Genomic DNA, 15765 nt, shown 5'->3' with positions numbered 1-15765 from the left:
GGGGAAGAGATTCCTTATGTACAGAGGAAGGCCCATCAGAATAACATCAGACCTGTCCACAGAAATCTGGCAAGTCAGAAAGGGCTGACAAGACGTATTCAGGGCACTAAATGAGAAGAACATGTAGCCAAGAATACTTATCCAGCAAGGCTGACATTCAAAATGGATGGAGAGATAAAGAGCCTCCAAGACTGGCAAGGATTAAAAGAGTATGTGACCACCATGCTGGCACTACAAGAAATATTAAGGGGGGAGAGGTTTATAGAAGAAGAACCCAAGAGAGTCATAGAACAGAAATTTACAGGGACAATCTTTAGAAACAAGGACTTTACAGGCAACATGATGTCAATAAAAACGTATCTCTCAAAAAAAAAACGTATTTCTCAATAATCACTCTGTATGTGAATCGCCTAAACACTCCCATAAAACAGCATAGGGTTGCAGATTGGATAAAACGATAAGACCCATCCATATGTTGTCTACATGAGACCCATTTTGAACCTAAGGATACATCCAGACTGAAAGTGAAGGGATGGAGAACCATCTTTCATGCCAATGGGCCTGCAAAGAAGGCTTGGGTAGCGATTCTCATATCAGATAAATTAGATTTTAAACTAAAGACTGTAGTCAGAGATACAAAAGGACACTACATCATTCTTAAAGGGACTATCCACCAAGAAGATCTAACAATTGTAAATATTTATGCTCCCAATACAGAGCAGCCAACTACATAAGCCAACTAGTAATCAAGATAAAGACTCATATTGATATAAATACATTAATAGATGGGGATTTTAACACACCACTCCCAGTAATAGATCATCCAAAGATAAAATCAATAAGGAAACAACAGCATTTATGGGTCCTGCTTTTTGATCTGATCTGAAACCCTGTGCTGTTTGATGGGAGCTTTCAGTCTGTTCATGTTGACAATAACTATTAAAAGATGAATTTAGTGCCATAATATTGCTTATAAAGTTCCTGTTTCTGTAGATTGTCTCTGTAAATTTTTGGTCTATATTCTTCTTTTATAGACTCCCCACTATATTTCTTGCAGGGCCGGCTTGGTGGTCACATATTCTTTCAGTTTCTCCCTGCCCTGGAAGCTCTTTATCTCTCCGTCCATTATGAATCACAGCCTTGCTGGATAGAGTATTCTTGGCTGCACGTTCTTCTCATTTAGTACCCTGATTATGTCTTGCCAGCCCTTTCCAGCTTTCCAGGTCTCTGTGGATATGTCTGATGTTATTTCAATGTTCCTCCTTCTGTATATCATAAATCTCTTACCCCTAACTGCTCTCCAGATAGCTTCTGTCCCTATAAGATTTGCAAGTTTCTCTGTTATATACTGGGGTATTGGTCTGTTTTTATTGATTTGGAAGGGGTCCTTTCTGCCTCTCGGACAAGAATGCTTGTTTCCTTCCCCAAATTAAGGAAGTTCTGAGCTATGATTTGCTCATATATATCTTCTAGCCCTCTCTCTCTCCACCCCCTTAGCGGTCCCAATAATTCTGACATTGCAATGTTTCATGGTGCCATTGATCTCTCTAAGTCTTTTCTCATGGGCTTCTAGCTATCTATCCCTATCTTCCTCAGCTTCCTTCTTTTCTATCAGCTTATCTTCTAGATCAGTTATTTGTTCTTCTGTGTCATTTACGCTGGCTGTTAGAGTATCCAGTTTAGACTGCATCTCATTCATAGGATTTTTTTAATTTGGCCTGATTCGATTTCATTTATGCCCTTAGAGATTATTTCTTGCTGCTAATGCTTCTATCAGGCCTAGCTGTTGACTTCATAATTGGTACCCTGAAGTCTATCTCTGACATCTTGCTTGTATCCATATCCCTTAGATCTGTAGCAGAGCATGTCGTCTCTGGCTCTTTTCTTTTTTGGGAGTTCCTTCTCCTAGTTATTCTGTTGAGGGATGATTGAGAGAATTTACAGAGTCCAAAATATCAATCACAACCAAGGCAAAATGCACCTACAAAAAAATCTGAAGTGGTAGAAACTATCACAGATATGCCACCAAAGCCAAGATGATCCAAAACAATAAAAAAGAAAAGAGATAAGAGAAAAAATAAAGAGGGGATCAGGAGAAAGATTATAATCTCTCAATGTGAACCGAGCAGGGGGTGTGGCTGTTCCTGCTTGATTTTTGTTCAGTGTGTTAGAAGACACTATTTCCCAAAATTGCAAAGAAATCAGAACTTACATGCATACCAAGATAAAATTGAATAGAGTGAAAAACGGGCTTATATGGGGCATAAATCTATAAAAATATATAGAAAATAGAAATAAGAGTTATAGAAATAAAAATAAAAATAGAAACAAATATAGAGAAGGAAAATTAAAGTTAAGTGACTTAAAAATATAGGCTGGAAAATACAAATCTTTTTGAAATGGAAGTGGGGTTAAAAAAAGGAAAGAAAAAATAAGAAAAGAAACTAAAAATGAAATGTAAAATTTTTATCTGAAATATGAGCGAGCCAGGAGGAAACACCTGGACCTCCCTGTATGATTTTCCTCTGGCACTGGAATTTTACAGTATTGTGGCAAGTAAGCTCATCATTCATAATCTGCCTTCTGGGTGAGGGGTATGCTTCTTAGCTTCTCAGGAGTCTTTTCCTGGGTGAAGTTGTCCCATCCCTTATCAGGGGGATGGGCTTAATGTGAGTGGATTGGCTGCATAGCGTTCGTTCCTTGTCATCTTTCTGCTTCTCTTTAGAGGGTCACAACAAATGTGGCCTTTCAGGACTCTCCGGCCCAGAGCTGCAATGTTGAGGTCCACCCCTCACCCCCATAAAATTCTACAGGCCAGTCCTTCTCCACCGCTGCATGTACCAGACTCTACACACTCATGCAATTCGTGCCTCCCCCACCTCTCCCAGGGGAGTCATGGGGACCTGCAAGTATCTGCTTTGTGATTCTGCAATTGGTAACATCCATTGGCTCATACGTGCACCCTCTTTCACATCTCCCAGGTTATATTGTGTGCTGCCCCAGTGTTCCTTGGGGGTGACACTGCCCTGAATGCTGTTGCCCAGTCATGGGAGCAGGTCTTTATGTACCAAACTGATGAATCCCGTGATTCCCACCAGGTGCTCTTCTCCCAAGGGAGCCATGGGAACCCGTGAGCACCTCTGCACCATGTGACTCCACAACTGCCAGCAGCTGTGGGCTCGCATGTGCACCCTCCTCTGCAGCTCCTAGATGACACTGTGTGCTGCCCCACCCCTGGGTGGCCCCAGTGTCTCCTCATAGGCCACTCTGCCCTGAAATCTGTCCTTGTCATGGGTGCAAGCAGTTCTATATCTCCCCTAAGATGTTTGACAGCCCGCACCTTTTAGTCTTTTTCAGGATGGTCAGGCAGAGGGCGGCCTTCCTAACAGGTTGGCCCCACAGTTTATGGTGTTCAGAGCTGAAAGCCCCCTCTGGGCTTCCTGAACACAACCAGTCCCCCTATTCCATTGCTTAAGCACTCCATTGGTTTAGGCTCTCCCATTCTTCCCGAGTCTTCTGGAACCCCAAAACCACAATGGTCCACCTAGAATTTGGCCCTACTCACTCCCTGTGCCCTTTTCAGAAGAGGGTGCCTCTCACTAGGATGGATTTCCAAGGGTTTCATTTTTTTTTTGCTCCAGTGTTATATCAATTTCCAGTGGCAGGCTTGTGGAGGCTTCCTCCCCACTCTGCTTCTCTTCAGATATTTTTCCCAAACATTCGAGATCCCACACCTCCTACTTCAAAAAAAGTAGTCATTTTTCTGCTTGTGGAGATCCAGATAAATCTACTTACATCTCAGGTTGAATTCATGTATATTCAGAATGGTTTGATAGATATCCAGCTATACTTGAGGAACTAGATGAAATGAAGTCCTCCACTCAGTCACCATCATGCCCCCCTCTCCCAAAGTCCCTGTTTCTGTGTAAATTTCTGGTCTATATTACTCATGGGTTGTGTCTTCACTTATAGGGTCCCTCTTCCTATTTCTTGCAGGGCTGGCTTGGTTGTCACATATTCTCTCAATTTCTGAGTGTCCTGGAAACTCGTTATCTCTCCTTCCATTCTGAATGAGAGCCTTGCTGGATAAAGTATTCTTGGTTGCATGTTCTTCTCATTTAGTACCCTGAATATGTCTTTCCAGCTCTTTCTGTCTTGCCAGGTTTCTGTGGTTAGGTCTGATGTTATTCTGATGTTCCTCTCTCCATACATAAGAAATCTCTCCCTAGCTACTCTCAGCATAGCTTCTTTGGTTTAAGATTTGCAAGCTTCACTATTATATGTCAGAGTGTTCATCTATTTTTATTGATTTTGAGAGGGGTCCTCTCTGCCTCATGGACATGAATGCTTGTTTCCTTCCCAAGATTAGGGAAGTTTTCAGTAATAATTTGCTTGAATAGACCTTCTAGAGTCTCTCTCCACCTCCTCTGAGATCCCTGTAATTTGGACATTGGTTTGTTTCAAGGCATTATGAAATTCCTGAAGCCTTCCTTCATGGGCAATTAGTTGTCTTTCTCTATTTTCCTCCACTTCATTCCTTTCTATTAGCCTGTCCTCTAGATCACTTATTCTCTCTTCTGTCCCATTTACCCTAGCTGTTAGAGCATTCAGTTTAAACTGCATCTCATTCATAGCATAGTTTGGCCTCTTTAGATCTTATTTCCACCCTTAGAGATTCTGTATTTTCATTTACACTTTTTAAAGCCTAGCTATTAACTTTTTGATTGCTATCCTGAATTTTATCTCTGACATCTTGCTTATATCCGTATCGATTAGCTCTGTTGCAGAGAACACTGCCTCTGGTTCTTTCCTTTATTCTGCCCAGGAAAGGATGGCTGAGTGAATGAACAGAGTCCAAAATATCAACCATGAGCCAAGACATATTCATCCTGGAAAAAATGTGGAGTGGTTTGAAGCCATCAAAGAAAAGGAAATAAACCCAAGATGAGCCAAAACAATAAAAAGGGAGGGTAGATACTATAATCTCATAGGGTAGACAAAGCAGTGTGATCTTGTTCCTGATTGAATTTTGGCTATAGTGAAAAAAGGACTAGAGTAAGGCATAAATCTATAAAATGTGGATGTGAGGGGGGAAAATTAAAAAGGTAATTTAAAAATATAAGTTGGTAAAATAAAACTCTAGTTGCAATGGGGAAAATGTTCATAAAAATAAGAAATATAAAATTTTAGACTAAGGGATAAATGATTTGGGAGAAAACACCTGGAACTCAATATATTGTTTTCCCCTGGTGCTGGAGTTTTACAGTCCTGTCAGATATATAAGCCTGTCATTCACCAGTTCTTCCTGGGAGGGGCCTGCTGTTTTGGCTTTCTAGTGTCTTGCTTGGGTGGAGTTACCCCACCCCTTGTCAGGGGGATGGGCTTAAGGTTAGCTGGTCTTCTGTGTGGCTTTTATTCCCTGGTGGCTTTCTTCACCTCTTCAGAAGGTCAGAACAAAACCAGCTGTGCCAGGATCTCTGGCCCAGAGCTGCAAGATCATGGTCCCCCTTCTTCAGTAAACTCTCCAAGTCAACCATACTTCTTTAGTAAGCCCTCCAAGTCAAACCATCTCCACTTCCGTGTTCACCAAACCCACAGACTCTCATCGTTTGCCCCCACTGAAATTATCCTGGGGGAGCCCCCAGGGTCCATGAGCAACACTTCACTTTGTGTCTGCAACTGGGAGCTACTGGGAGCTTGCATGCATGTCCTGCTTCACTGCTCCCAGGTCACAGCTGGATGCCATCCTACTATCCTTTCTGGGACCACCACTGCCCTGAGAGCTGTTGCTCAGTCATAGGCTCAGCTGTTTTGTCACTCCCAGGGATGTTAAATGGCCTACATGTCCCAGTCTTTTTCAGGGTGCTTAGGAAGAGAACAGCCTCCCTACTGGTCTGCCTTGCAGTTTATGGTAACTGGAGCTGAGAGTCCCTTCTGGGCTCACTGACCATAACCAGTTTTCCCACTCCACTGCTTGGACACTCTTTCAGATCAGGCAGCCCTGTTTTTCTTTGTTTCTGGTATCCTGAGACCACAGTGATGCACGTAAAATTCTGCTCTTTTAATCCCTGTTCCCTTTTCAGAAAGGGATGTCTCTCCCTGGAGAAGGTTTCTAATGGTTCTGATTTTTGCACTTCTGGTAACCAGCTTATGGAGGCTCCATCCCCTGTCTTTTTATCTTCCAACATTTCCTGAAGATTCATGATTCTGCACTTCCTACCTTGCAAAAAGCTGTTGTTTTTCCATTTGTAGAGTTCCAGATGTATTTTCTTACATCTCAGGCTGAATGTATGTGTGTTTAGAATGGTTTTATAGATATACAGCTAAATATGAGGGACTAGATGAACTGATGTCCCTTACTCTCCCACCATCTTGCCTCCCCCCTTTTTTTAATTTAAAGTCAATTAACCAACATGTAGTATATCATGAGTTTCAGTTGTAGTGTTCAAGAAATCATCAGTTGCATATAACAACTGTTATTATTGTTGTCTAAAAACAAATAACCAATCAAGGGCAGAACACAGATTTATATCCAGGCCTGAATCTAAAGCTTGTGTTCCCTTCCTAATATTGCTGTGCTTAATACAGAAAAAGGTTGTAGGGTGAGCACTGCCACAAACTGGCTCTACGACTTAGTGTGATATACTGTATAACTTTGAATCTCATTAGTTTCTTATCTGTAAATTGGGATAAGGATAGATGAAATTCAGATTGTTCTGCATGTAATCTAGAGGAAGAAATTGAATGTCTAGATAGGAGGGACTCTAAATAGTTAGTTGATTGACCAATACAAATCAGTTTCATCCTTTGCAAGACAGTTGAACAGGTATACCAAGAACCCTCAATATGTTTATGCTGTTTAGTCTGGGCAACCCCACTTAGGCAGTGTGGAATAGTGGGTGGCATTAGAGAGCCCTGCATTCAAATGTTTACATCCCATTTACTAGTTCTTTCTTTTTTTCTTTTACAAATAGGATAATAACACCCAACGTTTTTACCCTTTCCTAAGGTAACAAAATATAGTAATATGAAAAAAAGTTTTGAATAAAGAAAAAATTTTCTCCCATTGCCCTATCCACATAATACAGTACTCTTTGTGGTTCTGTACCACTGATGGTCACCTCTTAAGGCAGTATCCACAGGAGAGAGAAACTAAAGACAAAAACAGGCTAAAGCCAGAGGCCAGTGTGTAGAGCAAGAGCACCCATGGGATGGGCTGGAGCAAAGATGAAAGCCAAGTACTAATGCAGAGGACAGGAGATGCTAAACCTGAGTGATGAATAACAGCTAGGCAGTACCTAAAAACCAGAGAGCACAGAGAGCCAGTGGGAGGAAAACAATGTGCTCTATAGGAGCCTCCTTCCAAAGCTTTGTGGCTCTTTCATTTAGGCAGGCTTCAAATGGTGTTAAAAGTCTTTGAAACTGTGCCAGTATACTTTGTGCATGTATACTTTGAAAAATTCAACCTAACTGTATATACTTTTTAATTGAGTATATCTTCAACATTTTCCATGTCACAGGTCTTCATAATGATTCTTTTAATGGCTTCCTACATATTGCAATTTTGCTCATAGTCCAGAATGAGTATTCCTGCATATTAACTTTTTGTTTCCTCTAATTATTTCCTTAGAATAAATTCACAGGTGTGCACTTACTGAACCAGAGAGTATACAATTGGGATTTAACAACCATATATAGGTTTTTTTTTTTTTTTAGGAAAAGAAATGAACTATAGTTCTTCCATTACCCTTCCTCTTCTGGAAGAGAGGAGTAGACCCTGTAGAGCAGTGCTGTTCAATTAACCACATGTGATGGTTTAAAGTTACATTAATTAAAATTAAATAAAATTCAAAATTCAATTCTTCAGCTGATTTAGCCACATTTCAAGTACCCTGTATCTACATGTGCCTAGTGTATGGGAAAGTATAGATATAGAACATTTCCGTCATTGTAGAAAATTTAATGGACAATGCTCCTTTAAAAGTTTCTCAAGGGTCATGTTTAGCATCTCGGGTGGGAGTTATTTGTGGTGTGGGACTTTCCTGTGCACTGAGAGTCTATTTAGCATCTCTGGCCCTTGCCCACTACATGCCAATAGTGCTCTTTCTTGAATCAGTCTAATAACAAAAACCATAACATTATCCCCTTTTGAGACCCACTGACCTTCAATCGTAGAATAAAGGATCTTCTACTTTTGGGGGAGGCTGGAGAAAAAAAGGCTTAGAAAGATGGCTTAGAAAAATAGACTTGGCTGAGGGCCTAAGTCCATACTCCATTCCCATTTTCCTCTCTTTTCCTGCTCGTCTGTTTCTTGCTTTTGGTAATTGTAGGAACAAGACTCTGCAGATGGAGAAGATCAAGTCACGTTTGAAGGCTGAGTTTGAGGCCCTTGAATCAGAGGAGAGGCACCTGAAGGAATATAAGCAGGAGATGGACCTGCTGCTACAGGAGAAGATGGCCCATGTGGAGGAACTCCGACTGATCCATGCTGATATCAACGTGGTATGTGGATGGCTTCCCGAAGCCTACCTCTGGGCCCTTTGAGGAATAGACAGTAGTGAGTACTATGGCCTCTTCTTGAGATGTGGCTGAGGCCAACTTGGGGAAGTAAGCATCAGTTGTGATGGAATGGAAGAATCCAGGAGTTCGAGATCTAGCTCTGGCTCTGTCACTGACTGACCATATATCACTGGACAAGTCCCTCTTTCTCCTGGGCCCCATTTTCTCACTTTACTATGACAGGGATTCAGTCACCTGTAAGGTCTCTTTCAGCACTACTGTGTTCTTATCCTGGGAGTCTGGGAGTTGAGAGATAGCCTTGGAGTAATGCAGAGCAGGCAGCTGCCTCTGAGGTCTAGCTCAAAGGGCTCCAAATCTTCCAAGTAAGCTAAACAATCCTTGTCAGCCTACTAAAGTGTAGCCCCCTCATTAGAGTTTCTCTTTTGGAGATACCTGAAACAGGGGAATAAACTGCCTGCTAAGGTGATAAAGTTCCCCAATTTTTGGAGTTATTCAAGGATAGTCTGAATGATCACCTGTCTGGACTACAGAATTGATGAACCAGGAGGAAAAATGGAAGTGTTGACTTATAAAGTCCTCTCCAATCCTTAGAGCCTAGGACAATGAGAAACATTTTTCTTTTTCTTTTTTTTTTAGAAATTACATTTGAGGGGTGCCTGGGTGGCTTAGTGGGTTAAAGCCTCTGCCTTCAGCTCAGGTCATGATCCCAGGGTCTTGGGATCGAGCCCCACATTGGGCTCTCTGCTCAGCAGGGAGCCTGCTTCCTCTTCTCTCTCTCTCTGCCTGCCTCTCAGCCTACTTGTAATCTCTGACTGTCAAATAAATAAATAAAATCTTTAAAACAAAAAAGAAATTACATTTGAAGGAGTTTTTATTATTCTTGGAAAACTTATTTCTATGGCAATACTTATTTCCTCACATTGCCAAGCCTGGGATCTTAAAGGAAATAGGACTATGATTTGGATAGTAGGTACTTGGTATTTTCTATCATAAGATCACAGGATTCCAGGGTTTCATGAGCTGCTGCCAGCGAACAGAGTATACAAATCCAATACAAATAAAAAAGTATTAGTCACAAAGGGGCTGAAAATCTAAGCCAGTGGAAGTCAAACTTAAGCATGAATCCAGTTCACCTGAAAAGGTTCCTGAAACATAGATTATTGGACTCTACCCCAGGATTTCTGATTTCTATATGTCTGGGGCCATGCTTAAGAATTTGCATTCCTAATGAGTTTCCAGATGATGCTAATGCTGCTGATTTGGTGACTACATTTTGAAAACCAGCCTTGGAAGCTTAAGCCCTGTGTCTTTGTCTATGCTTTCCCCCTAAGAAGCATTTCTCTGGGGAAGTTTCTTAAGTTTCTTCTTTCTGAGTCTCAATTCTCTGATCAGTAAAATGATGGTGGGATGAACTAAATGAACTCTTAAGTGCTCATTTAAGGTGCTATATTTGAATAATAACTAACATTTATTGAGAGTTTACTCTGCAGTAGCCCCTTTACTGAGAGCTTTATATAAATTCAATCACTGAATCTTTATAAGATTTATATGAGGTAGATACTGTTATTCTTTTTCCAATCCAGGCAGTGAGTTTTCTCAAGTTTATTGTTTCTCAGATCACAGAGACAATGGAGAATATTCCCTGTTTACTCAAATCAGTCTGGATTAGAGATGTAGAAACTATTGTTATCATCTTATAAAAATGGAAAAAAACCAAGGCTTGACAAGAGCCACATAGAATAAATATATGGTAAATGAAGGACTTAACCATAGATTGGTCTGGATCTGGGGCCTGGGCTATTTTATTCACTTAGCTGTAGATCCTTGCAGAGAATGATAGTGTCTTTTCTCTGTACCTACCTCACTCTGTGTTCCAGATGGAAAACACCATCAAACAGTCTGAGAATGACCTAAATAAGTTGCTAGAGTCTACCCGGCGGCTACATGATGAGTATAAGCCACTGAAGGAACATGTCGATGCCCTACGCATGACTCTAGGCCTGCAGAGGCTCCCTGACCTATGTGAAGAGGAGGAGAAGCTCTCCTTGGAGTAAGCTGCCTATTTCCTGTCCCTGTAACTTACACACAACACATACACATACAAACACATACACACACAAAAATACAGAGGTGCATAGGTACACATAAAGCCTTATTTAAAAGTCATGTAACACAGTCCTAGCTTCAGGCCTGTTAGTTACGGACTCATTTTATGACCTTGGGCAAGTCTCTGTGTATCAAAGTTAGGATGATTAGACTAGTATTACCAAGTAATTTTTAAAATTCTTTGTGCAATTTTGATAACACAAGACTGTGTCTATGACTGTGTGTGTGTGTGTGTGTGTGTGCGCGCGCTCGCGCGCGCGTGTGTCTCAGGTCACCTCACAAGTCAAGGTCTAACAGGGGCATCTAGAAACCTTTGAAAACATAGAAGCCTGGGCATTTATGGTCTTCAGGGGCTAGCCTGCAGCTTCATCTTAAGACCCAGAATTAAGAACTACACTAATCTTACAGAGAGAGTTCAATTCAGTAGAAGGAAGCACACTTCCTTAAAGTAGGGCAGGCTGTCTGTGAAAGTGGTGAGCATCATATTCCTAGAAGTATGTCAACAAAGGCCTGAGGATACTTAATGAGACTATTGTAAGGGTTCATGGGATGAACAATAGGCAAATGCCCTTTAAGGACTTTGCTAGCCCTGGTAGTCTTTATTTTCTGGATCTGTCAAAACCAAGGAGGAGGAAGATTACCCTTCCCAGCAGACAATGGCCCAGATACCCAATGAGAAGAATCTTTCCTGGGGAGTGTGCAGAAACTCTATAGTGAGCCACAGCCCAACCCCTTTGGTTCTGTGGCATGGAGTCTTTAAGAGGGGCAAGGTTATCCTTGCTTTCAGAATGATCCAGCTAATGTCTTTCATCTCCAAAGTTACTTTGAGAAGCAGAAAGCGGAGTGGCAGACGGAGCCTCAGGAGCCCCCCATCCCTGAGTCTCTGGCCGCTGCAGCCGCTGCTGCCCAGCAACTCCAAGTGGCTAGAAAGCAGGACACTCGGCAGACAGCCACCTTTAGGCAGCAGCCCCCACCTATGAAGGTAAGTGATCTGGCTAGGGGTTGTGGAGGAAGCAAAGTATCTTCATGGAGCCCCATGGAAGGCTAGGACTGGGGCTTTGTGGTTACCAATTTGGTGCCTTTCTAAAGTAGCCTTTGCTTGGGACACAGAGGAAGGGTTGGTGTTTACGTGCTATAGCAGACCATCTCGTTTTATTGTTTCATATTCCCTAAGGGGCTACAATGCAGGAAAGTTGGTGGCTCTCCTAAGCATAATTTTTAAAAGTTAGAAATAAGACCTGTGCAAATATATAGTGACTGTGTTGTTAATGAGGTAGTCATCAGGATTACAAAACTGGTTCCAAAAGCATTTGAGAAACAGATAACTATATAGTAAGAAAAGGAAAGGAATGCTGAACTAATTTTGCAAAATTAAATATAGAACTGGTTGATGTCCTACAGGGCAATAAACTATAACCTTTGTGATTATCTTTTCTTTGGAACAGAAATATTCTGCATTTCTACTGGGCAAAAACCATTTGTAGCTTATTAGCATAAGTCACAGTTTGGGCCCTGATCAATAGTAAATAGTCAAACAAAGGGACAGTCTCCTAGAGCAGGGGTCAGCAAACTAGAACCCACAGGCCAAGTCTGACTTGCTCCCAGTTTTTGTAAATAAAGGTTTACTGGCATACACATATGTTTTTTTTTGTGTTTATGTATTATCTGTAACTTCTTTCATGTAAAACAATTATAGTTGAGTAGTTGCAGCTAACACAATGTAATCTGAAAAGTCTAAAATATTTACTCTCCTGGCATTTGCAGAGAAAGTTTACTGATACCTATCCTAGAGAATTAAATAATCCTTAATAGGGCCTGTTGGTCCATGTTCCAATATAATGTTAAAATGCTATGTAATTCTCATTTTGCCTTATTTCCAAATTCTGGATATTTTACCTCAATAACTCTCTTTGACCCTCATCTCCTTATAACCTTTACTTCCCTTACATCTGGCACTGACCTCTTTACTTGGGTCTCACTTGTTGAGAAGTAGTAGTAATCTCTTCCTGTTGGGAAGTTATAATTTCTTTCTGGACCCTTGGGGATCAGAAGGCTGAACCATTGTCTAGAAGAATCTAATTACTAACTTTCTTTATCCTGTGTTCTTCCACCAGGCCTGCTTGTCATGTCATCAACAAATTCATCGAAATGCACCTATATGTCCTCTGTGCAAAGCCAAGAGCCGGTCCCGGAACCCCAAAAAGCCAAAACGGAAGCAGGACGAATGAAGAGATGGAGAACACATAGAGCTCTGCTACCATAACCCTTCCTCTTGGCCAGAGTGATCAATGTCCTTATTTGAAACCACCCTACCCCAACTCTACTGAGTTTTCTATTTGATGTGATGGAAACATGACCCCTCTCACTTTGTTCTTATTTCTTTCTTCTCTTGGGGTTTCTGACTTAAGAAGAGATATGTTTCAGGTGCCAATGACAGTGTATCTGATGAGCCCTTCTCTCCCACCCACATTTTAATCCCTGCCCTTGTTCGAAGCTGAGGGAAGGGCAGAAGGGCCAGATATGATTCTCTCCTCTTGTGTCTGAGGCCTGGGGCCTACAGGTTGAGGGCTGGAGGAGGACCTTGTTTCAGGTGAAGGCTCCAGTGTGCCCCCTCCCTGTACTTTTGCCTTAGGCTCTGAAGGGACAACAGTCTTCTTGCTGGACTTTCCAGAAGACTTGGTGTATATATCTTCCTCATATGCCCCCTAATTTAATCTCATCTAAGCAAGGCCCAGAGGAAAGTTGGACAAGCCCTCCTTTCCATTCATTTGGGAGGCTTGGCTGCTATTATGGAGTTCACTTCCATGCCAGTCCCCCAGATATGCTGAAGTTCTCAAACACAGGTTGTGTGTCCAGAGATCTTGAGGCCTGCAGGCTTTTCCCATTACCTTCATTTTTCAAATAAGTCACAGAAATTCCCTCTGCAAGTCCTAAATAACTTGCTGCCTAAATCATTGGGCTCTGCCATAGGGAAACCTTAGGATGAGAAGGGCCCAGCACATCTGTTTTACCAAATGTTCAAAACCACTTTTGTTCAAAACCATTATTCTGGCATTTACTCAATGATATATCCTAGGGGTTAGAGGCATGAGTTGAGATTCAAGTGAGTGCTGACCATTTTACATATGTAAAAGGGTGGGACTTCCCTTCCATTCATCTCTCCCTCTCTTGAGTCTGCCCTCTTATGTAAGGTAAGGTAGCCTCAGCTCAGGTCAGCTGCAGGCTATCCCCTTTCCAATAGATTCTGTTGGTGGCCTTCCCTTACAAAAGAAAAGGCACTGGACTCCCCAAGCCTTCAGTTCTCCTCTCTACCAAAATCAGATTGCTAGTCAAGTCACTCTCAGACTTAAAGGACAGAGATAGGGGTTGTCTTTAGATCCAAGTCTCAGTCCCTGACTGGGTAAAGGGGGTATTTTCCCTTCCTTTCTTAACTGTAATTTTAAGTTGCCCCAGTGGTTTTTTTTTATTCATACTATAAAAAGTTCCTCCACTCTTTGAAAGTAAGAGTGTTATGTCTGTACAAATTCTTTTAAATAAACATTTGTTCATTGAAGTGAATGCTGACAATTGTAAGTACCACGTAATAGAAAAGATACAGTGACTTTTCCCTTTCTGGGTAGCTCTTAACTTTTACTCACTCAACCCTGTAAGTAAAGGAACCAAACATACCAGTGCACAATAATTTATTATTGTTATAATTCTCATTTATTCACTATTTACACTGTGCCAGATCTCTGCAAGATGTTTTATGTACATGATTGTATTTAATTTTTAAAACAATCTTTCAAGCTAAGTATTTTTATTACCATTTTCCAAAAAGGTAAACCAAAGCACAGAGAAATTAAATAACTTGCCCAGAGTTGAATAACTGGTAAGATACTAAATAACTTAAATACATACATACATACATACATAACTTAAATAAATAAATAAATAAATGAGTTAAATAACTGGTTAAGTAACTGGGCTTTAAAGAACTAAAGAGAAATTTCAAGATTTGAATCCAGATTTGATTCTAGAGCCCATATGTTTCTACTCTTCTCTATGATCATTTTATTTCTTTAAGCCATTCTCCCTTTGGGTTGGCTTGATGATAGGAGTAGTTGAAATAACTCTAAACTAGAAATTAAGGTCTAGGAATCCAGTGATCGATGCAAGAATACAATGGCCTGGTTCCCCATAGAGATATAATAGGGAACAACAGTGAAAGACCATTGTAGTTTCAGAGCAAGACCATCCTAGTTTCAGAGTTCTCCATAGGGTGTACTGAGGTTTCCATTAAGACTGGACTGTAGTTCATCAGCACCCTCTGCTTAACCTTGCCTTCTCTAATGTTTCTCCTCTACAAGTGTTAATTCCAAGGCCTCCCTAATTAACATCCTGTACATTAAGTAGTCCCATAGCTTCCCAGTAACCCATTAGCTGACCAAAATGCCTCTGTGCCTCAGTGTCCTCAGAATATAATAATACCCACTTCTGGGGCTGTTGTAAGAGATGTTAGGTACATAGTAAGTACTCAATAAGTGTTAATTTCCTTCAGATAGATTGAATGACTAGTCAAAGAAATACTATTTTTCTTACCTGATATTATGTCATCACCCCAGATTTTGTTCATCTATGAGCATGCTTTTGAGGTGGCCTGGGCTCACTGTGGGCAAAGGGAGGACACTCAGCTGTGTGACTGGGGGTATATCCTAACCTGTATAGGCCTCAGTAGGTCCCTATAAGTATATGAGAGGTGGTTAATTGCTTTGCATCCTTGGACACTGGAGGTCAGATGTGTTAATTCTAAAAGTCAATTTTCACACCACTAAATAGATAGCCATTTCCCAGAGATGCTTCTGAATGGGAAGGAACAATCACGTGTTGAGCATCTATACCTGTTAGCCACCGAGTGGGGTTCTATTACCTTACTTAGTTTCCTTGGTTCATTTATCAACTGTTGTGAAACAAACCAAAACTTAGTGGTTTTAAAGCTACTCATGATCTGCAATTTATACAAGACTTGCTGGGAATAGCTTATTTATATTGCATGTGATGTTGCCTCAGACAGCTTGGCTAGGTCTGAAAGATCCATCATGTCGACACTCTCATGTCTGGCACCTCAGCTGGGCTGCCCAGTCTTCCCACATGCCTTAT

At 41.2% G+C, this 15765-nt stretch overlaps 1 protein-coding gene across 3 annotated transcripts in view; it reads left to right on the top strand.

The window, feature by feature from the left end:
* ZC4H2 (zinc finger C4H2-type containing) overlaps positions 1-14184 on the top strand; it is a 68643-nt gene extending 54459 nt beyond the window's left edge. For 2 of the 3 annotated variants that reach the window (XM_004781754.3, XM_004781755.3), the window contains 4 exons: positions 8331-8502; positions 10398-10570; positions 11446-11608; positions 12741-14184. In XM_004781754.3, coding sequence (XP_004781811.1) covers positions 8331-8502; positions 10398-10570; positions 11446-11608; positions 12741-12854 — 622 coding nt within the window. In that variant the 3' untranslated portion in view covers positions 12855-14184. The remainder of the gene's footprint in view (positions 1-8330; positions 8503-10397; positions 10571-11445; positions 11609-12740) is intronic. The other variant, XM_004781756.3, reaches the window with a different exon arrangement.
* The last annotated feature ends 1581 nt before the right edge of the window (positions 14185-15765 follow it).

This window comes from Mustela putorius, unplaced genomic scaffold, assembly GCF_011764305.1.
Source record: "Mustela putorius furo isolate JIRA1106 unplaced genomic scaffold, ASM1176430v1.1 tig00000250_pilon_pilon_pilon, whole genome shotgun sequence".
Taxonomy (NCBI): Eukaryota; Metazoa; Chordata; class Mammalia; order Carnivora; family Mustelidae; genus Mustela; species Mustela putorius.
The sequence above is the reverse complement of the archived record's forward strand: the minus strand, read 5'-3'. Positions and strand labels throughout refer to the sequence as shown.